Here is an 18,954-nt window from a genome sequence, read left to right as displayed (position 1 = left end):
GGCGCGGGAAGGATTTTTTTTTTTTTTTTTTTTTACCTTCTTTCTTGTTTGATTGGATTTTGTTTTTTATTTATAGGATTCTCCTTTAGTAATTTTGTATTTTGTAATAAAATTAAAAAGAATAAAATCATGCAAGATTAATGTTAAAAGTTTCTCAATGTGACTGAAATACGAGATGGTACATCACGTGTCACTATACAAATAATGAGATATGTGTATTAAAAAGTTAATAACTTAAAAAATAATATCTCTTACCACTTACATAGAAACACGTGATGTATTACCCGTGTCCCGTCACAATGAAAAAAATTTCCATTCATTGAGGGTCTCTTCTCACTAATCACATTTTCACATGATACGTCATGTGTTTGATTCTTGATGCTGGTGAACCACACGATGATGACCAAATGGAGACTAAAATGCCTATCTGAGTCTTTCTAATTCCCGGGAGGAGGACTGTAGCGAAGCCACCAATTGATCCCTTTAAAAAAAAAACACACTTAAAAATTAGAGGGAAAAACACTTAATTACAAGTGTTCATGTAGAAGTGGTTTTACTTAGTAGTATTTTTGGTTTTTTCAAATCAATCCCAAACATGCCTATAAATAATTTCAAAGTAAGAAGAATTTAGATGATTATTTTTCCTTTTAAATTGCCAAAAAGGGTCATGGAATTGTTTGAGTTTCAAAATATTTTTTCTTTAGAAAATGATTTCTGCACTTCTTATTTTCTTTCTGCAAATTTTTTCTTCTAGCCTTCGGATTGAGTACTTCAAAGTAAAATTAATTGATACAAAATAAATAAGTAAAAGAGCGCAATAAAAGAAACTGAAAGTGTGAAAATCATTACTCTTCTTTGGTAGAGGTCCGACTCTAGATTGTTGCGGTGCTAAAATGATTATGTAAGGCTTGGGCCTTATTAGGTTTGTTGGGCCCTTACTATGTATTCCTTGGGCTAAACCTAGCATTGACTTCCATGGGTCCTAAACCCGAGGAGGGAAAAGTAAACATGAACCAACTCTTATAGGGTATTATTTTGTTTTTGGTGCAACTTATTGGGTTTTAATTTTTATTCTTGAAAAGGAGATTAGTTAATGGCTTCACCATAACAGTTCACTTTTTCAAGAGTTAGGAAGACTCACAGAGGTATTCAACCTTTTCCAGACTATCATCATGTGATTCACCATCGCCATGAATCGAACTCATTATATGAAGTGTAGAATATGACTTGAAATTTATTCACAACCGCTAGGGCACTCTGTGACATGACAGTTAGCTTATTGGGTTTTATTTGAGAAGGGTTTTTTTTTTAGGTAACATAAGGGATGAATCACCCAAAAAACTAGCTCAAAGATTCATTACATCTACATAAATGAATAAATCAATAATGAATCAAGTAATGAAAATAAAGAGAAAAAATGCAAGTGAAAAAGATAAGAGTGTGAAAATCATTTTCCTTATTATTGAGATATCAAGAAAGAAAAAGAAAGTAGAACCAAGCATGCGAATGGTGAATGGTGAATGGTAAGTAATGGTGGGTGAGGGAATAGCTCATTGTCGTCATCTGCATATGCATGGGAGATGGGACCAAAAGACAAATGTGGATGTAGAGAGAGAGAGAGAGAGAGAGAGAGAGAGAGAGTATAGTTAGTTGGATTTCTAACAGACACATGATTGTGGTCATAACATTTTAGTGCCATTGCCATTAATTATTATTATTCATCAATCACCATGATGTATGCAATGGAAAGTAGATCAAACCAGAAGAGGTGAGTATATAGGCTTTTGTTTCTCTAAATTTGAATATGAATATATATTCCACTTTGATGTTGCTTTCATCACTATACATGTGTATGTATATGGTGATGATCTGTAGCATCATATTTTTTACATAATTTTTTATTCTGTAATGTATTTTAATAATCTGAACGTCTATATTTTAGAACGTTATTCATAAATCATTCTTATAAAAAATTAAACAAATCTGAAAGCACTAAGATATTCACTTGTAATGATGAAAACGGACGATTACGTTCTACAAAGAACCCTAAATCCTTAATCCAACGGTTATGCGATTTCAGATTTCGGTGATTTTTGGTTGACATGATTTTTTAAGGAAGACCTATAAGATAGACGGTTCAAATTATTAAAATACATTACAAAATGACCTTACAAAAATATGTGTCAAAAAGTGTATAAAAAAAAACGATGTCACTGATCCGTCTATGTACATATACAAATATATGTAAAATAATAGATTTCAATCCTTGAGGTCCCCTCTTTCCGTCCCACCAAAAGCTGCAGGTTGGTATAATTAGGCTAGTAGGAGAAAAGGGTGCTTGAATGAATGACTAGAAATGGAATTAAGAGGTTTTAACATGGTTTCATAATTGAGATCAAAAGAAAAAGGCTTCATTATACATAATCTTCCCAAAAGTTATTGTTGACGCTCTCAAAAAGTTGATCTACGGTCGTTAAAGTGCAATTTCTCCCGTATATTTTTTACTTTTTTTAATTTATAAACTTAACCAGAATGATTTATGCACACTATTTTTCATAATTTATGCACGTTATTTTTCACCTCATGCAGACCGCCTCTTAATCTTGGTTCTTAATGTCCAACAACTAAAAATGAGAGGAGTATGTGCATGGAACACAACATGGAAGTGGGACTAGTGCTTGCCTAGCCTAGGACCCCATATATATAGAAGTTGAAGGATGTGGCAGTTAGGATTAGAAGTCACTTACAAAATAAGTTTGCATTGAGTCTCTAACTACTAATTCCCCAAGCAATGACTAGATTAACAAAAGGAAGTGTGTCCCAAATGGAAGATATCATCAACCAATCGTGGATAACAAGAGCCACTACCGAGAGAGAGACACTATTCTTAGCCGGACACGGATACGGATACGGAGATATGACACGATACAATACAAGAATACGTTAAATTAACAAGAAGAATTGTTGTATGACCACAAGAAAATACGACACGACACGATGATACAACATGACACGACACATAAATACGAGAAAATACTACCGTGTTCATACATCGTAGTTCTTAGCTCAGCAATGCCACTAGGTTCGTTTCTTTTCAAATGCACAAATTTGAATTTAAAGGCATGCCAACTACTCTTCGGACGATTTTCAAACCATTCATAAAATTTTCTAATGCATTGAAGAAAATTGATCAACTGTAAGACAAGAATCAACAAGTGGCATCCATATTTACGCGAAAGTTCGACTCTCATCTTCATTGTTTATTGAGCTTCAACCAAATGTATAGTCGGATTGATAACTAATAATACTCGTGGAAAACACTTAAAATGTGACATCTCACATCGTCCAGGGGAGTGAATCATGTAAGTCTTATATGTATATTTTCATCTCCATATAGCACGAGGCTTTTTGGGAGCTCACCGGTTTCATTGAAACTCCGAAGTTAAGCGAGTTCGCGCGAGAGCATTCTCAGGATGGATGACCTACTAGGAAGTTCTGCTTGCGTGAGTTCCCAGAAACAAAACCGTAAGGGCGTGGTTAGGGCCCAAAGCAGACAATATCGTGCTACGGTGGAGTCGAGGCCGGAATGTGATGGGGCCCGGGCCGGGATGTGACATAAAACAATCAATTTATACAAGGAAAAAGACACATCTCACCTACAGTGCAACAATAATCAATTGTAACCATAGGCTGACTCTCAATTGTAACAATAGGCCGACTCTCATCTTCACCTCACCTACAGTGCAACAACAATCAATTGTAACAATAGGCCGACTCTCATCTTCATCTCACCTACACTGCAACAACAATCAATTGTAACAATAGGCCGACTCTCACTGTTACTCGAGTTTTAATTCAAAAAAAAAAAAAACAAAAAAGAATAGCTTTATTACTGCAGTCCGATTGACAACTGACAACAATTGTAACAATAGGCTGACTCTCAATTGTAACAATAGGCCGACTCTCATCTTCATCTCACCTACAGTGCAACAACAATCAATTGTAACAATAGGCCGACTCTCACCGTTACTCGAGTTTTAATTCAAAAAAAAAAAAAAAAAAAAAGAATAGCTTTATTACTGCAGTTCGATTGACAACTGACAATACAATAACAGTTGAACAATGCTTTTTTTTTTTTCTTTTCTTTTTCTCTCTAAAATAGGGCTTTAAAGTGCAATTAAAAAGTAGATATGAATTAACACATCAATTAATTACCATCAAAGGTGCATAAATAATAAGCCAATGATCTTACCATATTGCACTAAAGCACAATTAGCACCCACAAAACATCCTTCTCGTGCTCCTAATTAGTTCTTTTCTTCTACCTCCAGACTCTCTCCCCTCCCCAAAGCTCCATTGCAGATCAGAGGCCAGTCACCGTCAAAGAGTACATTTTTATATGCGCCAAAAAGGACCATCATTTGTTAGCCAAAAAAGATGAGGAGAGGACAATTGTACCTACAAAACGATGGGGTCTAATACAAGGGGAGCTCAAACACTTATCACTCTCTGATAGGTCCAGAGGTTCCATTCATGTGGTGGGTCCCGCTGTCCATTTGATTTTCCATCTGCAGGGATAGAAATGGAGTTGAAATCCTCTCCGAACCTCACTGTCCAAAATCTAAAGGTCAGTAATCTGAACTGTTCAAGAGAGAGATCTTCAAGCCTTTGATTTGTGTTAGGTGGATTAACAAATTGAGTTAATAAGAATCGTCGGATTGAATTTGAATGATTCGAATTTGCTGATTGTTTAACCCTAGACAATGAGATCTGAAAAGAATTTCAATTGAAAAAAATGGGAGTTGAATGCCGAAAAAAAAAAAAAAAAAAAAAAAAAAAAAAAAAAAAAAACCCATATTGCTAGCAAGAACCAGTGAGACACAAAACTTTCAATTGAAGGAGATCATCAAGCAATTATGCCCAAGGGCAATGTTGAGCTCACATGTAACTACTCTGCCAAGCTACCCAATCTATCGACTTTCTGTCTTTTTTCTCTTCTGCAGGTAATTTCACAATATTTTAGGAAAACGACTTAAAAGAAAACAAATCACAGCATTTGAGCCTTGTACTTTGAGTTTGTAATTAAGCAGAGTATCAAATTGATTCACAACTCAATAGAGGCTGAGTCCTCGAGTCCAAGAACTACTTAAGAGAATGAGAACGATGGTTGTGGATGTGTGCTTCATTTCACCTCACCCCAATGACATGTAGATTGTACAGTGGAGGTTCAAGTCCTCATACCATATTGTTCGTCCATCATATTGGTGAGGTCAAATTAAGCATACATCCAAAACCATTGGATTAGAGTATTGAAAAAAAATCAAATCAAGAAGCATTTTCTCACTCAGTTATGGAAAACCTTGTACCATTGTTGCTGATCGGGAAGCGGATGGCTCTGCTCACCTGCAAATGCCCTCAGAATTCGGTTAATCTTTTGGTCATGCATCATAATTAATCAGGTGGCAATCAGACCTTAAACATGGGTTAATCACGAACCATATTAGCGTAGGTGGAGGGAAAGGGTTGGGTGAGTAGAACTTAATTTCTCCACCACAAAAGGGAGAAATTGTTATATAAATATGGAGGGTCAGACTCAGTGACACAGACAAAACTGAGCAATCAAAATGGGGACCAAAATAGTCGAATCCTGCACGGTTTTTTCATAGGTCCAAACTTTGTACAGAACCATCTGATTCTGTCTCTCGCTGCATGAAATAGCAACACTAATGTGATGGTGTACCAAATTAATCATGCAGCACACCGAGAGAACATAAAACATGCGGTGTCGTGTTATTGGTCTGGGCAGTAGTGTTTCGGGGGTGTGATATGTGTTATACTGCTACGTGAAGTTATTTTTTTTTTTTTTTTTGAAACCCTCTACGTGAAGTTATTAACTTACATGTTATAACATAAGTAAACAATATAATTGATATATTATAGAGTTTAGAATACAAAGTTACAACTAAATTTTTTCATAACGTGAAGGATCTAATAATATCATGCGGTAGAGTGATAGCCACAACGAAAAAGTCCTCTTGCATTGGAGTAAGAGAAGTACAGCATAATTTGATAAAAATCATGATGGATGCCAAATCACAAGTAATTCCTAGGCTCCATATCCCACCTAATAAACTGGGCCAATAATATTTGCTGAGTAATACTAGAGAAATTAAATTTATAAATTAAATGTTGGAAACTAAAAGACTTGGAAGTTGATAATTGTTTTATTACTTAAGCGTTGATAAACGTGTTCATTCCTATTAGCGACACATCATTTAGTTTGCAAATTTAATCTCCTTAGCAATACCCATATTTGCTGCATCACATTTTGCCAACATAGAATCTATTTGTTTATATTTTGTAGCTTTATATAGGCCTCCTAATAATGCTCCAACATTGTTTCCTTCCCTATATAATAACTCTTTTTCTTCTCCCTCTCCCTCTCCCTCTCCCTCTGTAACATGATCAGTAATGGAATGCAACTCATCCTATCAGTACTCAGGCAATGATCTCTATGACCAATCAGAGTTTCCCTACCCTTCTTCTGAGCCAAGTCTCCAGTCAGTTCCTTCTCTCACCTCACAATCCCACAGGCAACACAGCTTTCCATCAAACAATTACCACCACTGCCTCACCACCTTGCAGGGCCACAACTCCTACATATCCTCTCTAACCCTAGCCGGAAACTTCATCTACACCGGCTCGTCTGACAGAGAAATCCGGTCGTGGAGGTGCAACACTTTACTGGAATTCGACAACGCAACCCCTACTCAGCATGATCACAACATGGTGGCTGCAGGAAAGGGTGCAGTGAAGTCCCTAGCCATTTCAGGTTACAAGCTCTTCAGTGCTCATCAGGACCACAAAATCCGAGTGTGGAAAATCGACAGCCAGGAGCCTGATTTTCAAAAGTGCTCGCGGCTAGCTACGCTGCCAACGCTTGTTGACCGCGCCTCGAAGCTCCTGATGCCGAAGAACCATGTCCAAATAAGAAGGCACAAGAAGTGCACATGGGTGCATCATGTGGACGCAGTGTCTGCACTGGCCTTGTCGAGCGATGAGCTGCTGCTCTACTCGGTTTCGTGGGACCGTACACTCAAGGTTTGGAGCACAAAAGACTTCAAATGCTTGGAGTCTGTGACAAATGCACATGATGATGCTATAAATGCAGTAACATCATCAAATGATGGACATGTTTACACTGGGTCAGCAGACAAAAAAATTAAGGTTTGGAAAAAGGACTTTGGAGAGAAAAAGCTCTTTTTAGTTGCTACACTTGAAAAGCACAATTCTGGGGTGAATGCACTAGCTCTGAGCAGTGATGGGTGTGTGTTGTATTCTGGTGCATGTGACAGGTCCATTGTGGTTTGGGAGAAGAAAGATGGGGGTGGGAATATGGAAGTTCTGGGTGCGCTTAGAGGTCATACCAAGTCAATATTGTGCTTGGCTGTGGTGGCAGACTTGGTGTGTAGTGGCTCTGCAGATAAAAGTATAAGAATTTGGAGAGGGGTTAATAGAAGTTACTCATGTTTAGCAGTTCTGGAAGGGCATAAAGGTCCAGTGAAGTGTTTAACTGCTACAATTGATGACCATTGCAGCTCATCTGACTCCTCCTGTGTTATTTACAGTGGTGGTTTGGACTGTGACATCAAAGTCTGGCAGGTCTTTATTCCTAGTGAACTGTAGGACCCTAATTTACCATTTTCTACGAGAAAAACTTATATGCACGTGAAATATTACAATGACGGTACTTAAAGACAATCACAAACTTTTCACATGAAAAATATGTGATTGTATTGAGATACCGTCACCGTGGCATTCCAAATCGAGTATTGTGCTTGCTAGTGATTTGGTTTAGTTAATGAGAGGAGGAGACAGTGTTTGTACTTTCTCTTACTTTGCTCTGGAGGCTATAAACTGTAATATAATAAAAGAGATCAAAAAATTTCTGAGCTTTCCTTTTTGTGTGCTCTAAAGTCTAAATTATTGAGTGGAATTTTTCTCTGTCACAACATGCATGTGGGAGTCACATTCTTCAGCATGCTCTGGCAAAAATATAAAAAAAATCTAAATGTTTAAGTTGTTGGCTATCAGAGAGTTACAGATAGGAAACCCACCTCACAAATGACAAATTAGAAAAATATGGGAAAATCCAAATACATTAGAGCCAATAATTGACTAATGACCAAATATGACATGAATCCCAAATCAAGAGGCCAAATCTCAAATTCAAAATAAATTAATTTGAAAACTGGAAAAACTTTAAAAGCGGTAGATGACATATGTGAAAGACATCACCTGAGAGAGATATACTCCTCTGCTTAAAGCAGGATTGGTTGGCAACTTGGCAATTGACATGCATTAATAATAGACTATATATATATATATATATATATATATATATATAGACAGACACAGAGAGAGAGAGAGAGAGAGAGAGAGATTACTTGTTAATCTCACCTTCCTTTCCCTCTAAGTTGGGTTAATTTAGGCAACTAAAGCAAGATTATCTTCTAAATCTATCTTCTACAATAAGGAGCTTCTTTGACAGGAGCAGGTAGCCAAAGTAGGACTTATCCAAAGCTGATTAATTAGAAATCTACTTACTTTAGTATGTAATTACAAATTTCGTACGTGGAAGTTTAACATCCTTATGATCTACCATTAGTTCTTAACTTCATACTACAAGTGGATGGGAAGTTAGGTAACACGGTAATTTTATAATCTCAGGACAGAAAGCACACCATTATTCTGACCTAATTCACTTTTGTTCTTTTTGTCTCAAATCCAATGCTTGCTGAGTGCTGTCATTTAAATAACGTTGTTGACCTAAGACCAAACCCAATTTTGGACTAAATGCTATTTTTTAGGTTTTATTCTCCCCAAATCCAACCCAACTCATGCTAAATGTGTGGGCTAAAAGCTAAAAGCCAAACAAAAGTCAAATTCCTTCCAAGATTTAGCCCAGAAAATAGTGTGGGCACCACCAGCGGGACCCCACACACATGGGCATGTCTTTCAGGATTTATTGAATCCAACGGCTGAGATTGAATATAATCAAATAAAAAAGATTTAATGGCCCAAATTTAAATCCAACGGCTAAAATTATTTAACTCAAAATTCACCCAAATTTTGTGATTTTTCAATATTTATCATAATTTAAATATTTTTAAGTTAAAATGTTCATAAAATTAAATTATGATAATGTACATAATTTGTTTTTTTTTAATTACTTTAAAATAAAAAATTAGCCTAAATTTATTCCTTAATAATCTTGGGCTAAAAAATTTAGGCCAGAATCATTGGAGCAGAAAAGTTGTTTCTGGGCTAAAACTTAAATTTTCTAAACTAAAAATTTTAGATTTTGGCTTAAGGGTTAGAGATGGTCTAAGAGAAGAATGACAGGTATGAGATTTACCTCCTTTTTTTCAAAGATAAGTATCACATTAAAGGATAAAAAGAAGAACTGATGATCTAATTTGGATAATCTTGTGTGCAGGTGTCAACTATACAGGCAAAGCAAAACAGGTTATCTACGTCACACAATGCTTTACAAAGTAAAACCTAAGCTTAATCCTGATTACGTTCATGCTTAGCCAAGATTTCAAGTACCCAAAATTTTATAATTTCTCTTGAGCTACAAAAAGTGACTTCAGTCCCCAAACTTTCAGATCAAAAGGAGTGGGTGGTGCTGGCTAAAGGTGGAGCAAACACTAAAGTACGTCTCTGGACCATTACAATTGACATAGACGTCCAATGTCCTTGTAGAGAGAGAGAGAGAGAGAGAGATACCCTATGAAGTACAGATTGACCGAAAGAAAGGTGGGGGTGCAATGAGATCTTGCGGATGTGAGTGGCCGGTAGAGAACACCTCGGGCACAATTCAACCAATGTGTAGGTTAGTTTGCCACCAAATGAGGTGTCTAATGGCTCAGCCAGCAGTAATTTAATGGTTTAAAAGCAGCAATTAGTATGGCACTGAAAAATTGATACTAAAATCTGACCTTATGAGATTATCCTAAATATTTGTTCACTTCCTATTTTTCATCAGCTCAGATCTCATTCTCTAGCTCTTGAGTTCAATTTTTCTTTGTTACTACGTAGATGCGATCAACTTCTTCTTCTTTTTCTCCCCTAGAAAAATTTCACTGAAATAAACCCTGTGTGAATGTAGAACTGTAAAAGGCTCACAATGGAAATCATGAAAGTTCTCTTGATTTATGAGACACGAAATTATTTGAAGAAACGCTTACGCCGATCTCGACCAGAAATAATAAAAAAAAAACTTGCAAAATGTCGCATTTCATTTCCAAAGCAGAAGGTGTTACATAAATAACTGATGAAAGGGGAAGGAACACCAAGCCAAGTATATATAACATTTGAAATGGGGGCATCTGAATTATTTTACAGTGGTATTTTCTCTGGAGTACCTGGATCGCGAGGATACTTTCTTGGTGCAGGAAAAGTTTTCAAACACACGATGACAGTTCTTTGTCCATACGGGCTGTGCGATTCCACTGGATACAAACAGAGGTTACATCAGTAAACATGTTTCAGCTCTCTCTCTCTCTCTCTCTCCCCCCCCCCCCCCCCCCCTATACATGATAGGTTTGTTAAGTTTTCACATACGGAAGCACCCAAAATCTGAATTGCTTTTTCTGCATTCCTAACTTCCTCCTGTTCAAATGTGCCAAATATGTAGAGTGCTTAATATTTCATATCTAATAGTTTAACTGCACAATGGAAAAAGAAAAAAAACAAAGGGCTGTTCGTCATGTTGCTGAAGTAATTAAAGTCATAAATCTCCCTAGACAGAATTCCCACAACCCAAGATTGTTAACCAGTTCAGTTTTTAGTGACATTTTGGATACGGTTTCAGAAATGAATGGTTAATGTGATAAGACTTTTCGATTACATACCTGAGGATCGTGGCCCTTTGCAGCAACAAATAAACCGCCAACGCAAACCAGAGGAAGACAGTATTCAGCTGACCACCGAAGTAACAAGAATCAGCAACTCGCACATAGCGTTGAAACTCAAAATACACATACGAAATCAAGACAGGAATTTTTCTTTCCTACCTAAAACTCTCATTTCCGCAACCGCTCTGACTACCGCTACATCAAATTTTTCCCTGAGGCAAAGAGCCTGCCCCAAATTCTGTCCTATAACAAAACTTCATATCCTTAATTTGACATCTCTAGAAACAAAATTATATCTACGAAAAACACGAAACAATACCTCTGCTCTTCCTCTTACCACTTGAACATTCGACAAACCAATGTGACTGACAACCTGTTCCAAAAAAATGCATCTCTTGTACATAGACTCCATCAGTGTCACTTCCCTACCTATCCAGCGAAACCTGAACAAATTATACAAATTTCCGAAAAACTGCAACAAAAAAAATCGAAACTTTTGCTAAGTAGTTACTTACCTGGGCAAGCAATGGCTAAGATCAAACCCGGAAGACCCGCACCGCTCCCCACATCTACAAGGCGGAGGTTTTCGGACGAAGGGCTACGGTGAGAGAGATAAGAATTTCTAATAGACGGTATGATTGCAAGCGAGTCCTCAATGTGCCTCTCCATTACCTCAACCGCCTCCTTAACAGCTGTAAAATTCATTTTCTGCAAGTTCAAAAATCTCATCAATTGGTAATCTTTTCATGATTTTCCCACAGTTTTCTCAGCAACCAAACAGAGCATAAGTGTAAGGAGAGAGAAAACCTGGTTCCATTGGAGAAGAGTGTCGACATGGAGATGGACTTGCTCTTTTTGGCGGGAATCTAAAGTCTCAAAGTAAGAGGAGGAGCTAAGAATTGTAGCGGCGGTTAGGGTTTTGGGTCTGAATCTGTACGGACAGAGCGTCGCCGGATTTGATACCGGAAGGTGTTTGAAGAAAGTCCCCAAAGAGAATTGAACTGCGCAACGGCTAACGAACATCTTTCCCGCGCTCTCTGTCTCGGCCTCAACGACTTTTTATTTCATAAATCAAATAATTTAGGCCCAAATATTAGGGCCCGAGTAAGATTGTTGAGCTAAGAGACTGCAAAACTTATGTGGGCTCAGTTCGGTTGGCCTGACTGCTCAATATTCTACTTGCACCTAAAAGGTTAAATGCTAGTATAAAGAGTAAAGATAGTATGGAATTGGAGAAGATGTTCGGTAGGACTGTATGAGTATGACTAGAGCATTTTTCTAATGAGTGGTGACAGCGTCGAGTTGGATGAAATCAAATGACAGTAACAGGATGTAATAGCAAAAAATATTCAGTAAGGCTGTCTAATTAGAGCATTTCGATAATGAATGAGAATTGCATCAGGAGGAATTATAATACATAGATAAAATGAAATAACGAAAGAAATTCGATACCATTGTCTAACTAAACCCACTCTAATACCAAGTTATAACTTCTTTTTTGGTCAAATACACCGAGTTCAAATTGCATCTCATACTTTTGAGAAACTTATCTTATGAATTGTTGGGCATCCCTACACAATTTCTACCAAGAACAAAAGTGTGTGCAATGTGCATGCTCTGTTGTCAGCCTAATGTTCGATTGTTTATACTATTTTTGCAACAAGGGCGGTGTCAACCCACTTTCCAATGTAATGATGATACCCAGAGTTGAGAGATCAACAGGTTTCAAGGGAATAACAAGCACTTTTTTCCCTGTTGGAGGCATAGCAGCTCCTGCCTCTCACGAACCCCTTTTTCTTTTTCTTCTTTTGTTGGTTAATAACTAACCTAATTGCCTACTGCATGAACTCCAGACAAATAAACAGAGTTATATCTAGTATTGGGTGTATATTCTTTTGTTGGTTATATCTCGATTTTATGTAAATTTTAACTCAATATACTCTTTTGTTGGTTATATCATCTCATAAAATTGGGTGTATATTGAGTTAAAATTTACATTAAATCAAGTATATATATTATATAAGTTACATGAAATTAGATATAACTCTGTATATTTGTCTCTCTTATCATGTGAGAATAAACGTATGAAGTATACATTCGGTTTTATTTAGGTTTCGTAATTCATCCAAATAAAATGGATGACAAAATAAGTTATGCTTTGGATGGTAATGGAATATCATAAAGTGATTGTGACATGAAACAAGCACTGGTAAAGACTGGCTCGACACGAAATACTGTGAACGTTTGATCTTTGGTTTTGGACCTTGTTTTGGTGCTGAAAAGATTTGAATATCTGGGAATGTCTACTTTTTTGGCTAGCTAGGGTTTTCTTTTCCGTCGCACTATATTACAAAGTGGAATAAAAGGCTGGTTGAATTAAGTGGGAACTTTATCAGGGTCAAAACATAAAGTCTTTGAGTGGTTAATTAATACAAGTTGATTTGTGAATTAAGGATAATGTTCTTCAGGCTCATTGCATGTTTAACTATTTGGTAATTTCTTGCAACTTTCTTTTTGTCAAGGCAACTTTTTTCTTTTGTGATTCAAACCATGTTTGGTTAGAGACAAATACTAAGCTCGTATTCTGCACGAATCATTTGGGATGGTGAAGAAAAATCATGTTCAATTCCTGATGCTAATGAATCATATGATAGTAGAGAGTATATATGTTTTTTCTTTTTAGCAAATAACTTTGTAAATATTTGTACAATGTAGCACTCTGATATTAACAATGAGCTTGTACTTCAATTATATCATCCATGCATCTATGGTCATGTTTTCGACTTCCACATTCCCTAACATCCAGGGTTTAGGGCTTAATCAGAATTTAGAATTGAACATTCCTGCATTCTTTCTTCAGGATTCAAGATGTGGGATTTTTCACATTTCACCTGCAAGACAAACTATACACAGCATAAAATAAAAGAATGGTTAATTGAGTACTTTGAGGATGATCATTGCAGGTATAGAGACGACTGAAATGATAAATATGCTTTATTTGGGAATCTTATCCTTTCTCTCCAGGCACTTCAGGTATAGCTAGCCTGCTTCAAGCTTCAAGCTTTGCAATTATAAAAATAAGAAAAGACCACTTTTGTTTTTGAAGGAAGAAGATTGAATTACTAGCAAACAGTTCTGTCCACTTCTATTTAACAAACTGCTTTTGCAGGAGTACAGCATGCATTTTATCGTCACAACCTCACAAGTTCTCCCTCAATTTTGTATCACATCTCTGATCTCTCTCTCTCTCTCTCTCTCTCATGTAAATATATTATTTGATTCTTTATCTCTGTCATTCTTGATCATTTCTAGATTCCTCTGCCATTTTTAATTAGTTTCTTATATATATTGGTTTATATATGTTGGCCTGCCGTTTGCATCTTTAACTAAAACCGATAAAGCTTTCAGGGTTTCAGCAACTCTCTATATACAGTCACAAACAGCCTTTTACTGTAGACCATTAAAAAATGAGAGGTTTAACCAACCATTTTCAGTATTGTTCATTTTTAACGAAAAACTACTTGTATATCTATTCCGTTACTTTTCATTATACCTTTAAAAAATGTTTTTTTATTAAAAATCAAACTTTTTAAAACTTTTTGTTAGTTTTTCTTTAAAAAATAAAGAGCATGTAAAAAGAAAAGAACTTGAAAATTTAAGCTGCAATGTACACACCACCTAAGCTTTTCTAATTTTGGAGTCTCACTATTTAGGACCAACTCGTTTAACTTTCTTTTGTACAATACTTTTTCTGTTGAATTGTTATTTAATTAGAATGTGTAATTTTATTATGCATATATGTAATATTACAAGACAATATATGATATTAATGGAGGTGAGCAAAATATAGTATACTCTAGTTCTTCACTAAAAAAACCCCTACAATTCCTTTTTCATAGTGAAAAACACTAAAAATACACCACTGAAGGGAAAAAAAAACTCACGAACTCAATTGTTATTAGGAATCCAATATTGTTATTGCGGTAATTCATGATTTTTTATTCTTTCTTTTTAGAGTTTGATTCTTTAACTAGTATCTTTTATTAACATTAAATTTTTAGAAGAACTACACTAATTAGGTATAATCTCATTCTCTTAGTAATCATGTGACCAAAAATTCATGGCTAAGCACGTCTTCAACCTTAATGTTATATTTAAAGGTGTGTGACCATGCATTCTTCAATCATCTGTTTTCTTAACTACCATGTGACGAAGAAAAAAATTTTGAACTCAATATTAACAAAGGTAATACTAGAGAGACTAAATTTTGTAAACTAAATAACATAAAAGTTGATAATTGAATTATTAATTAAACGTTGATAAACATACTAGCATTAACCTATTAGAAATGTAGATTTTTTTGAGGTAAAATATTAGACAAGTAGAATTAGAAGGTACGGTTTGGTGGAAGTTGATTGGGGTGTAGGAACCGAGGGGTCCAACAAGTGTTGCAGGAGATTCCTTTTTCCTTATAGAAAATGCAAAAATCTTTTCTTAGAAAACAGGAGCTGGGGGGCTTGAAAAAGCTACCACACACCAAAGGCCTTCATGATAATAATTCCTCGATCTCCATCAAGAGAGAGAAAGAACAGCGATGGCACACAATAGCAATAGCTTGGATTTTTGTTCAAAGTTTCAACACAAGAACCAAACAGCAATCATGATGCTCTCCTCCTTGCCCTTCCCTCTGACTCTCTACCACCATCATTACCCCCTCAACCCCACCTTTATCACCATCATCATCACCACCACCACCACCACCATCCACCAACCCCACCACCACCATCATCATCTCCAACATTACTCATCACCTGCAGGAAACCTACTTCTCCTTCCGCTATTACTGCTGCCAAAGAAACAAGCAGCAGCTGATCAAGATCAACAGCAAGAAGAAGAAGAAGAGGAGGAGGAGGAGGAGGAGGAGAGAACTGGCATAGGCTTTCACTAGTACTGCTCCTTCTTCTACATGAGATCAAACCCTACTTATTGTATGAGTAGGGTTTCTCCGACGAAAGGGCTTTCTAACTCTTTGGCTCAAGGGGAATCAAGCGTCTCGGTCCGATCATTTGCTACATCAACCCTAGCAAATCCACACATACCTAGTTTGTTCTGAATTTTTGGCTACCAGCTAGTTCTGAATCAAGTGTTTCCCTTCACTTTTAATTAAGTAATTAAAGTTGTTTTTCTTTAATTAACATGTTCACATGTGCTACTTCTACTCATATCTAATTAGTAGTCTTGCTGTGTAGATGATTCCAAACATGTGAGAGCATGATAATTATTATTGCAGGTCGCTTCATGTTGTCTGTAAGATTTTGTTTGCATACTGTTGAGTGTTTATAATTAATGATTTGATCTTATTAATTATTATTTTATTTTACATATTCTGAAAGAGTTTCCATTAATTTCTCCTTTTCTAACTTAAGTGGAATCAGTGCCTCGCTAGTTGTTATTCCCAGTACACAAGCCGGCCTGCAAAATAGTGCATGGAGAATTGTTAAACTAGTTCGCTAGGGTTTGGTTAAGTTGGTTTCTCTCATAGTCTCATGGCAGCTGTGTGTTTAATTAGATTAATCGATTTAATGTTAATTTAAGGTGTTCATATAATCAAAACATGCATGCTAGAGTACTAACTTGGATAGCCGTGTTACAAAGACATCTTGTTGTTAGCAAGAGTTTTTTTCTAGGGAAAACTTGATATAAGTCCAATTTTTTTAGTCAATAGTAGGAATAGTCCAGTTTATTAAAATAAATTCAATTTGTTATATTTAATTATTTAATTATCAATGGTTATCTCTTTAATGATAAGATTTATTATAAAAATCAAATTTCTTCCCAATTATCTCTTTGCTTATTTCTTTTTATTTGTCTTTTTGTTATTTCTCGTTCTTTCTCCTGCTTTAAACCCCATTTATAGATTTTGTTTTTAATTTTTATAATCAACCTATATCACAGGTTAATTATTTTATCTACCTATATGACATATTCTTTTTTTATAATCAACCTGTCACAGATTAATGTGTCTTGCTTATAGGTATGTTATGTTTTTTCTACCTTTTAATTAGGTTTCGTATCTCACGTATAGGTATTATATAAATTCATATATTTGTTACTTGAGTTAGGGTAAAATGTTTTGCAGATAAATTTACGTTAGTATATTAGTTTTTTTGTTATAAGATATTAAATATATTCTTTTGGAGTTGGAAAATGCATAATATTAGAAGATTTTAATTGATTTTTAATATTTTTAGAAAATATAAAATGAGTATAAAAGAAATAAAAACATATAATTTGATAACTTGACTCACTCCTTAAAACACTACGTTTTTGGACCTGGATCTAAAAGCCTCTTTTTTTCTATTGGTTTTTACACATTAGGTTACAATACCGAATGAGAAGTATTTTGTGCAACGAACAAAACACTATATTGCTTATATAGAGTACATAACTCTAATAGATCATAAGCTTATTAGGAATCCTCACGCATCTATACTTTCTTTAATTAGATCCTAAATATAATAGAAACCATTTTGCCCATATTACTCAAATTCACTAAACCTTAGTGGGCACTGAATATGCTAATTAGTTAATATTCCAAATCCCAATTAAATTTCCAAGCAATTCACGAGTGACTAGAAGACCACATTAGACACTAATGAGATTTCTCCTGTATGCGGTGCAAGGAGAAATAGATTCCAACATTTAATTAACATGGATTTTCATGAGACTGATTTGGTAACTTAACATTATAACATAATTAAGTAAACACAACTTAATTATTTCAGCTGTACTCCAGTTTGAATTTTGAATCGATCGTACTGATATATGGGGATTGATGATTATGAATTTAACTACGTGTCTAGAAGCTAGGGGTGAAATTTCAAAGTCTCTATGGTCTCTACTTAGAAAATTCAAGTCTAGGTAGTACATGATGTCAAAGTTCTAGAGTCGATTCAGCTAATTACACAATTGTTGTCTTCAACTTAACCACTTGTAAAGGCCTCGTACAAAGATATATAGTGAAACCATTCAAACGAGAAGGATTTAACTTCTTCAGGTTTTGGATACGAGACACACTTCAACACATGAGTGCTCATGTTAACCCACGTGTACCTTGCTTAATTGGTCATGTGAGGACAAAAGACACGGCGTGCTAATAAGGAAGACATTTTGCAAAGATTGTTGGTGAAATATGCATGCCGCATTCTTGGTTCATTCCGTCCTGTTGCATGTCAAGTTTTTTTCCTGGCAATGTGTGCATATGTGGTGTCTTGTCTGTATCCATTTTTTTTTTGGACTGTTTTTATTTCTCGCTTTCATCTACGGTGTCTTTATAATTGATCCTTCTGAACTTTGTTATAAAAATTCCCATCGACCAAAAAAAAAAAAAAGTTTCTTTCCTGGGTCCTGGCATACCCAGGAGATTTAGTCCAAAGCATGCCCCTCACTTTCAGTCTGTCCAGACTGATAACCAGTTTGCCTACTGCATGTGGATTGTCTAGTACATATATGGGAGGCCAGACATGGCACATCTTTTAAGTAATTAATTAGCTACAAAAATTTGGAATGACAATTAAAAGGTTGATTAATTAGCAATAATAATGCATTTCATATGTTCTTATCAAATTCATCTCTCTCTTGCACTTTAATTTGTACGGAATTAATCATCAAATTTACCTTTCCAGATCAAAGGCAATAGACTGTTTTAAAAAGATTGGGTGGTGAAATTCTTTTAGCACAAACACAATTGAGTAAAGCATGCAGACATCTTTTTTCAAATTAATCATGCACCACAAAATGTACATAAATCCTCTGATAAAAAGTTGTATCTATAATATCATTTTCCATGGATACTTAAATGAATTTGTACATAAATCGTCTCATTTATGAACATTTTAACATAAAAATATTTAGATTCCGATAAAAGTTGAAAACTCACTAAACCGACCCTGTGAAACATGTATTTATAGGATTTTTGGATGAATTTTGATTCAAATATATTTTTAAAATTGTTTTGGATTTAATTTTGAGT

General features: G+C 35.5%; 1 protein-coding gene and 1 pseudogene across 1 annotated transcript; one reads left to right on the top strand and one right to left on the bottom strand.

Annotated features, from left to right (window-relative positions):
* Window positions 1-6,427: 6,427 nt before the first annotated feature.
* On the top strand, window positions 6,428-7,930 carry LOC137711868 (protein JINGUBANG-like). Its single transcript, XM_068451025.1, has one exon. It carries the CDS (start codon window positions 6,472-6,474, stop codon window positions 7,684-7,686), a length of 1,215 nt encoding a protein of 404 aa, XP_068307126.1. The 5' UTR covers window positions 6,428-6,471; the 3' UTR covers window positions 7,687-7,930.
* Window positions 7,931-10,404: 2,474 nt separating this feature from the next.
* On the bottom strand, window positions 10,405-11,627 carry LOC137712064 (uncharacterized; annotated as a pseudogene).
* Between the last annotated feature and the right edge of the window lie 7,327 nt (window positions 11,628-18,954).

The sequence above is a fragment of the Pyrus communis genome, chromosome 13 (assembly GCF_963583255.1).
Source record: "Pyrus communis chromosome 13, drPyrComm1.1, whole genome shotgun sequence".
Taxonomy (NCBI): Eukaryota; Viridiplantae; Streptophyta; class Magnoliopsida; order Rosales; family Rosaceae; genus Pyrus; species Pyrus communis.
The sequence above is the reverse complement of the archived record's forward strand: the minus strand, read 5'-3'. Positions and strand labels throughout refer to the sequence as shown.

What these genes read in the sequence shown, in the direction of transcription:
- LOC137711868 (XM_068451025.1), top strand. Translation starts at nt 6,472, where the DNA reads ATGGAATGCAACTCATCCTATCAGTACTCAGGCAATGATCTCTATGAC.